Genomic DNA, 8,595 nt, shown 5'->3' with positions numbered 1-8,595 from the left:
TTGCTTCGAACAGTCGCGCCAAATAACGCAATATCGAGACTTGTTTTCGGATAACGTCCCCCGAAAGGCTCGTATAGTGTTGTTAGTGTTGTTAAATTTCGGTGGGGATTCTGGGATAAAAGAGTTTCTAGGTTAGATCTTGGATGTCAGCCTGGTTCTTATGTCAGTCTGCTGGGACTTAGAGATTTCACTGAGACTTTGGTATTTGCAATGTGATGTCTTGTGAGAGGATTTGTGAGGTAGAATTAGAATAATGTGGTAGCACGCGAGTTGCTTTTCAGGATAACTGGTGAACTATCGACGACGAGTTTTAAGGAATAGAATGATAAATTATGGTGTTTATGTTGTTATTGTGACAATCTTTTGTGATAATAGGTGTCCGAAAAGTTTTGAGATACTTAAGTTAGCTTCAACAAGAAGTCTAGTGCGTGGTGTGTGGTTGATGGATTTTGAGGCACATTTATTTTTTAGATCAAAATTTTATATGAGGAGACATTTACTTTTCCATGAAATCTAGAAATAATCTTTAGTTTTAGTACTGACATATGAATAATAGGAATCAAATATGAACACAGTCTTTGAATGACAATAATCTGAATGACTGTATAATCTTTTAATAATGAATCATTACGTATCTGTCACAACTTCCTGTGAGTCGATAAGAACATATTATTAATAACGTTGATAATAATATCAAATTATTCAACGTCAATGTTTTTCTAATTTATATATGTCAATTCGAAATCATTATAAACTGTTACGTTGCGTAAAGCAAAGAAATTACTACGTTTCATAACAAAACTGTTTCATTTATTTACAGTTTACGACGGGGTCCGGGGGCTAACGTGCAAGACGCCAGTGGATATTCTGCTCTTCACCATGCAGCTTTGAACGGACACAAGTATGTTTCAATAATGTTTCAAAAAAATTTGATTTGGCAAAATTAAAATTAAAATTAATTTCATGAAAATTCCATCGACATACAATATCGACTAAAAATTTGAAGTAACTTCTCCAATTGTGTCTACATTGAATCATCTACTAATTTCATTATCAATTCAAAAGTAATTTTACAAAATATTAATACGTAATATCTTTTGCTTAATAACAGTTTTTACCAAATTATTTTCCAAAATAGAAGAATTGTAAGATAACATTTAAAACATTTTTTTGAGTTTCTGGAACTTATTATACATGATTCCAAACTTTTGACTGATAATATACGGGTATAATTTACACATACGTATATAATTATATACATACTTATATGTTGTGTTAGCTCGTGTTTCTAATTAATACTCCTTTCGATCGGCAATTAATCGATGTCACATACATTCTAACGATAATTCGGGGAAACGCTTTTATCTTTAGGGAGGTGGTAAAATTATTGCTCCAATATGAGGCTTCCACTAACGTCGTCGACGCTAAAGGCTCTTCGCCGCTTCATTTGGCAGCTTGGGCGGGCGACGCTGAAATCGTGCGGTTAATTCTTACCCAAGGACCCTCGGTACCTAAAGTAAATCTTACGGTCAGTAAATTTATTCTTCTGCTATTTCTTTTAATTTTTTTTATCTAATTTCATTCGGCAATCATGCTACGATATCTTATTTCGTATGAATTATAATACTATGGTATTATTATAATATATGATATAGGTAAATTATTGGTTTATGTTATATCGATCACGGAAGAGGATGGAATTTTATGTCTCTTTTATTGAAGTATTCAACTGCGGAATTTATGTAGTTTCTTTTAGAAATTAATTTTCGTTCGTTGTTCAGTGAATAGCGCAGAAATTCTGTGCGTTCCCGAGACATTTTGAATTCCTTGAATAAGCCTTTGACGTTAGTTCTGCGAAACGAAATTTTCTTTTATTTGAATATACTGAAAAATTTTGTAGCAAAAATCACTTGTTCGTGTGTTTTATAAAGTAATTTTGATTAACCATTTCTTCGCAGTATAACGAAATTATAGTTTGAATTTACATACATCATGCTTTAAATTCACCCACATGGTCTCAGTTACTTGTTTACTTTACTGTATCTGAGAATTGCAGGGAATTTATTTCCCCATTTTACCAGAAATATAATTTCTTTCTTATTACACTGATATTTTACTACTGTTTCGCTATTTATTTCAAAAAACGCTTTTTAAACGTATCAAACAGATTCTTGTACTTTCCGAAATAATAAATTTCTAATAGCATATTAATTCCATTCATACCGATCACGAAATCGTATGCAATCTAATATCTGTGTGAAGCTTCGTTTTGTCCGATAAAAATCTGATCGCTCGTTCCAATACAAATAGATCTACCTTTCCTTCTGTTCGTCAGTAATTTCACGTAACCGTGCTGTTTTGAGTTGGAACGTTCTAATGCCAGCAATCGAAACAAAGTGTATCCGTTAACTCGAAATACCGGCTTTGTATGATCGCAGACGAAGGACAACGAGACGGCGTTGCACTGTGCTGCACAGTATGGGCACACGGAAGTGGTGGCACAGCTGTTGCAATACGGATGCGACCCCAGCATCCGCAACAGCCGGGGAGAATCCGCGCTGGATCTCGCCGCGCAATATGGCAGGTAAATTGCACGTACGATTTTTTCCTCCTTTTTCCCCTTCTCTTCTTTTATCTGCACATATTTTTGTTCCCTTTATTTTTATTTCCATGTATTCTTTCCACTTATTTTGTATTTTTGTCTATGTTAGAAGTTGCTTTGTAATTTTGACTCTATCAAATGGTAGTTCGCTTCAAAATCGAGCAGTTTTGGAACTGGTTTTCAGAAACTGCTCGCATATTATCGATCGTCCCGAATGAATAATCGATGACGCTGCTAATTGGCTTTGTGCTTCTTCTGTAAAATTAATTATCTTTTATAGATTGGAAACCGTGCAATTGCTCGTTAGTACGTATCCAGAGCTGATCGTGCCCCTTCGGAATTCTTCCTCATCGGTGATTTTTCCTCACACCCCGCTGCATCTAGCCTCGCGAAATGGCCATAGGTGAGTCTTTGTGAACATGTATCTTTTTATGTTTCCTATAGTCATGATATTTGCTGAAATTACATAATTTTCATAAATAAATTCCAATTCAATTTCTTTATAATGATTCCCTAATAGTTTTGAGCAGTGTAATAATACGAAACATAAATAACGTATATGGAATAGAATAATTGAAAGAAAAGAATATGTACGTAGAATACATATGCGTATAGAAAATATACATAATATATAGAAAAGTATAAATTATTAAAAAAGGAAGAAAAATTCAATATAGGTATTTGTTCCTATTAAAAACTTCACACTATATCTCATCATTGGAATTGTTGCGTTTATTTTATAAAAACATCAGCTAAAATTCTATTTGATGTTGCCAGTCTCAAGTTGACCTGTGAATGGTAACTCATCCAATAACTAAACAGAATCGTTCAAAAGTAACATGCTCTCTTTATTTAATCAAGCTGAGTCGATGATCGTCGCACGACGTTTGATCAACATGCGAGGGTAGCAAGCGTGAGTGCAAGCGTGGACAGCCGCTGTCCATGAAATCTATTTTATATTGCATTGCAGATCAGGATCGTTACTAGATTATTCATGATTCGTGGAACCCTGCCGGACCTCGTGCACATGTTCAGTTTCTGAACGCGTACACGCATCGCACGATTAATTTGCGCCTGATGTATGACATCCAAAGAAAGAACTCTCAGTTGTAATCGTTCGTACACGTTTCTACTTTAGACAATACTATATGAGCGACAAAACATCATAAACTTTTTAACCACTGTGTGTATACCTTGGGATAGACGACTATTATCGTCAATTAATTATTATTTTTTATTAGTTTTATAGTTTATTAATATCAAAGTCATTATTTTTAGAAAATACTGATTGTATGTTCTAGATAATATCGTATAAATTGGTCGTAACTAGTTGTCTGTGATTAATCTTGTTAAAGTATCTCCAATAAATTAAGTTTATTTTGATGGAAACAATGGACATATCTGAAATTGGAACACGTATCTGGTAATTGCGAATATGTCATCGCTCCTATTATATGATCAATTTATCTAAAACAGTTATCAAATATTTCGCAGGTCATTAAGTATCGACCCAAACTACTCGATATGAACGAAACACAGTTCTTAATCGGAAGTTTTCATACAAATCGATCCATAATATTATAATCACTCATGTTCCTTACGAAACTCTCTATTTACGAATTTTTATATTCTTCAAACAATTTTTATAATATTTCTCGAAATGTACTCACCAATGAAGAACGAACCAATGCATCTCTCAACTCCAAGAACTAAAAAAAGGCTCAAAATAACCAACAAAACTTGTGAAAGTGTAACATTAGCGGAGAAGAAATCGACTAAAGACTTCCTCCTAGTATGATCACGCCGTTTCTTCCAACTCTGAAACGTAACGTTCCACCTTCTAGAATTCCATTCGCGAGAACGCTTTTCCCCTGAAATCGTTCGCGCTAATTACCGAGTAATGTAGCCCTTGCATTGTATCTAGGAACAACAATGGACTCGTTTCAGCTAACCATAACGATGTCGAGCCATTTGCAGCGTTGCCCATTAGAGCCAATCAGAGAGCACCGCGTTGCGTAATCCCGTCGAATACGATATGTATGTACGTCCTCCAACTGCCATGATCCGTCGCAACCCTCTCCTGGTTACACACGTCCTATATTACCACCCTACCGATCGGTCTCTCGTTCCTCGTTCGAGCGAATCTCCGATCGAATACATTCGCGGAGACCGATAGCACTCTGCCTGTCCGTGAGCGTTGCTGACCGCCCTCTCGATTACGAGGATCGTATTAATCATTACCTTCGAAACGTATCGACCTAGATCGTTCGACGTTTGCGCGGCTGAACCGCGATTGCTCGCCTCTCCCCCTCCGGACCGACTCGATCGCGGTATGTTTAATGCCCCTTTATGCGCCAAGGTGTTCTGACGCTTCGATAACCGCACCAACACTCACGCGTTGTTCCCTTTTGAAGGGATATATCGTGGCTTCATAGCGCTCGCACGATGAACAATGAGAGAGAACGTTGATGGATAGTAATTGGTGCGTGATTTAGTATGTAAGTGGAAATTTAGATGTTTTGATCACTTTTTAGGCGTAATATAGTATATAGGAGTAATGTGAAATTTACAAGAATGTATAAGTTTAGGTGATAAAATCGTTTGAGTGTGATATAGTAGGATTTGTTATTACGAGTCTGAGCGTTAAAATTATATGTGCGAGTAATATAGTGATGCTTTTTTTGCATGGGTTGGAAAATTATTATACGTGGACTGTGGAAAAACATTATACATAAACATAATATGAGAAACAAATTATCGGGCAATATGATAAACAAATTGGTATCTGTTTCTGATATAACATGGGTCAATTGTGATGTTAATACAAATAGGTCATTGATTATAACAATAAGAAAAGCAAATGATTAAACAATATAATAAACAAATTATTATTCGCTTTTAATAATACAGATTAATCGAGGTAAAATATATTCGACTCGATTCGCAAAGAATTAAACGTATTTGTTATATACAAAAAAAAGAAAAACGAATAGACGCGTATATTCAGAGCGATATTAAAAACGAAAAAATTGTGTTTCAATTTTACTGCACGTGAGATAGGAAAAAAGGAAAGAAAACAATATCAAATATTCCCTTATACGACCAATTTTCCATAAATACTACTGTCTCTCTCCTTCACTTTGCAGTCCCATGTGTTGGCATTTCCAGAGCAAATTTCGAAAGGGTACACATGGGACAGGTATTTTTGACAAAGCGTGAATTTCGAAACCGTAAATTGTGTGACAGCGAGCGATTTATTGGAGCGAGAGAAAGAGAGAGGGATGTCAAAAATAAGCGATAGGGGATGGCGTGTGACGGTGAAACGTGGTTCCGCGAACGAGACCGGAGGATTCGCGTTATATTTCGCAATGGCGTACAATGGCGGCCGCTATAAAGAAAAATAGTGGCCGAAATATTCGACGAGAGAGCTTCCCGTGCCAACGTCCGATCGATTTACTAGCATTTACACAAATAATTGGTGATTGTTGCTTCGCACGGCAAAAATGTTGAGTTAAATAAACGATATTGTAAGCACGAGCCTTCGTTATTTGATTAATCGAATCGTTCAATCGGATGATGCAAGATTAACCGGATAATCGGTTACACCGATGCTGTACAATTAAATAACGAAAATGAATTTCGGCACAGGCTCGAAACAATTCTTCGAATTCTGGCTATTTGCACGTGTTTAACCATATACATTCATTTATAGTATATATATATATAAATTTATATAGTTTTTTTTTCTTGTTATATTCCGCGTTATATTTCGAAGAGCTGGATGCGATGCACCTGGTTTATTATTTCCAGTCTGTCGGCGAACCGTTCGTTGATTTAAAATATCCAAGCAGTTGTAAATAACGTTTGGTGGAGGTATCAAGGGAAATATTTGTGTAAAATTGACATGGTAGTAATCGGTAAAAAATTACAAAAAAATTGAAGTGTGAACGTTATTTTTTTTTTTTTTTTACATATTTCTCTGAATATTTACGTATTTTTAATATTGCGTTCAGATACATTTGGGGTAAAAAGGTTTTTGATTTGAAGCGAAGAATAATATTATAGTTCTTAAATAATACTGTGTATTTCAGAAATTATGTATCATATTTTACAGGTATCTTGACACGAGTCACTTCATTTCTAATTATTTAATCATCTGGTTTATTTCATATTGAACTAGAAAGTTGAAACACCTTTCTACCCCTTTCCATCCTTCATCCACAATTTTACTTTCTAGAGTTTTACTTCTCAATATGTATCACCGGCTTAAAGCAGTCACAGCGAAACCTCTTACAATCAACACGACTTCTCTCTACAATTTCTTTAAATCGTTTCAAAATACACCTACGTCTTCAACCCCCTCAAACACCCAAAGAACCATTGTTGCGTCGTTCGTTTCCAGCATCGGGAAACAGAGGACTGCAAGAGCGGGGAAGGGAATGGTATTTAACGCTTTGCTCGGCCAATTCATTCTCATTTAACATAGCGGCGTCACGTCCATAATCCGGCTGGTAAGCCTTTAAAATAATCGACGTTGTTGGACGAGCGTAGGATGGAACGGCTGGGTACGGGTGCACGCGTGGCTCGATCGAAAATCGTTCGTTCGCCGATCGTGAATCGCCGCGAAACGGCAGTCATATTGTAATCGGGTATAACGTCGGTTTTTCTATGCAGCCTTGCTGCCGGTAATCGCTTTAACTGGCGCTAGCCGCTTATAATGCGATCGCGTCGCGATACACAGTCCGATGAATGCATTTTCCGTCGCTAGCGATGCGCCATCCTCCTCTTTTCTACCCTTTCCCTCATTCTCTGGTGGAAACCGCTCAATCTGTGCCCCTCTGGCCATTCTCGACTCCTGTTGTCCATGCAGATTCCGCGATATCGAAACCGAAATATGTATATATCGAATGATTCGTTAGACGAACTTTATTGGCCTTATTTTCATGGAAAGCACGTGACAGGTTTCTAAAGATATATATTATTCTGTATATTAATTTTAAGGTCTTATTTAAATTAGTGAAATCACTTGGACTTAACGATAGAATTACTTATCAGATTAGTCAAAGTTATGAGAAATTTTATAGACTTATAACGAGGTTGTTTGTGGAAATTTAACTTTTTGTACAACATGTTATTATATAATTACTTTAACATGTTCACAGAATATTACCAGCTACAGTGATATCGTTTCTGATTAAATACGTCAGATGAACGAACTATAAAATATATGTTAAATGATCAGCTTATATTTTACATGAAATGATCAGTTTATACGAAATGTTGATCTCCTTCGTAACTATGGAATAATAGGAATTTTTGTTTGGAACACTGCAATCGATAAACTTCTGTTGACTGCGTCATAAGGCTATTGGAATTCCATTAATTTTAACATTAATAGAAGGAAGAATATATTAATTTGTAACTAAAGTTATAACTGTATTAATTTTCTTCTTCAAAACTTAAAAAGATAATTAATCGATACCATATACTAGCATACTACCAATTATTGAAACCGTATGACGCATATTTCTCAAAAATAAAAAATAATAGGAAGAAATGAACACGATATATCTTGAAAATTCCAACATCTTCTTTCTATCGTCTATTTTACTTTGTTCCGAAAGTTTCCCTACGAAATCTCATTCACGTAAACAGTTTGTCAAAACCAAGCAATATTCGTTGTTCACACGTCCCTTGATATTCTGTTTCTGATCGCACTTGCCATAGTGGAATACAGCCGCGTGATAAATACAGCATAGTGTATACAGCGCGCGTGGCACGCGCTCGCGAGTCGCACGCGCTGTACAGTTTCACAACGAGTGTTCGTGTGTACGTACACGCGTGGTGTTCACGCGACTATTCACGCACTCCAAGTGCCGCGATCGTGTGTCAACGAGACACCGTGTTCAAGTATATTCCACTATTTAACATTTTAACGTTGTCACGTATGCGTGACTTCGCTGGCGCGAGCGGTCATCAGCTGTCACTAGGTA

The 8,595-nt window shown here is 36.2% G+C and overlaps 1 protein-coding gene and 1 long non-coding RNA gene across 3 annotated transcripts in view; both read left to right on the top strand.

Annotated features, from left to right (window-relative positions):
- Positions 1 to 8,595, top strand: part of LOC117234346 (ankyrin repeat and SAM domain-containing protein 1A-like) — a 76,551-nt gene that overhangs the window by 11,704 nt on the left and 56,252 nt on the right. For both annotated transcript variants that reach the window (XM_033495452.1, XM_033495453.1), the window contains 4 exons: positions 821 to 901; positions 1,372 to 1,528; positions 2,439 to 2,584; positions 2,883 to 3,005. In XM_033495452.1, coding sequence (XP_033351343.1) covers positions 821 to 901; positions 1,372 to 1,528; positions 2,439 to 2,584; positions 2,883 to 3,005 — 507 coding nt within the window. The remainder of the gene's footprint in view (positions 1 to 820; positions 902 to 1,371; positions 1,529 to 2,438; positions 2,585 to 2,882; positions 3,006 to 8,595) is intronic.
- LOC117234348 lies at positions 3,348 to 6,139 on the top strand. The gene is made up of 2 exons (XR_004493504.1): positions 3,348 to 5,100; positions 5,749 to 6,139. It is a non-coding gene; the product is annotated as an uncharacterized LOC117234348 (long non-coding RNA).

The sequence above is a fragment of the Bombus vosnesenskii genome, unplaced genomic scaffold (genome assembly GCF_011952255.1).
Source record: "Bombus vosnesenskii isolate JDL3184/JDL3185 unplaced genomic scaffold, Bvos_JDL3184-5_v1.1 scf7180000013304, whole genome shotgun sequence".
Lineage (NCBI taxonomy): Eukaryota > Metazoa > Arthropoda > Insecta > Hymenoptera > Apidae > Bombus > Bombus vosnesenskii.
The sequence above is the reverse complement of the archived record's forward strand: the minus strand, read 5'-3'. Positions and strand labels throughout refer to the sequence as shown.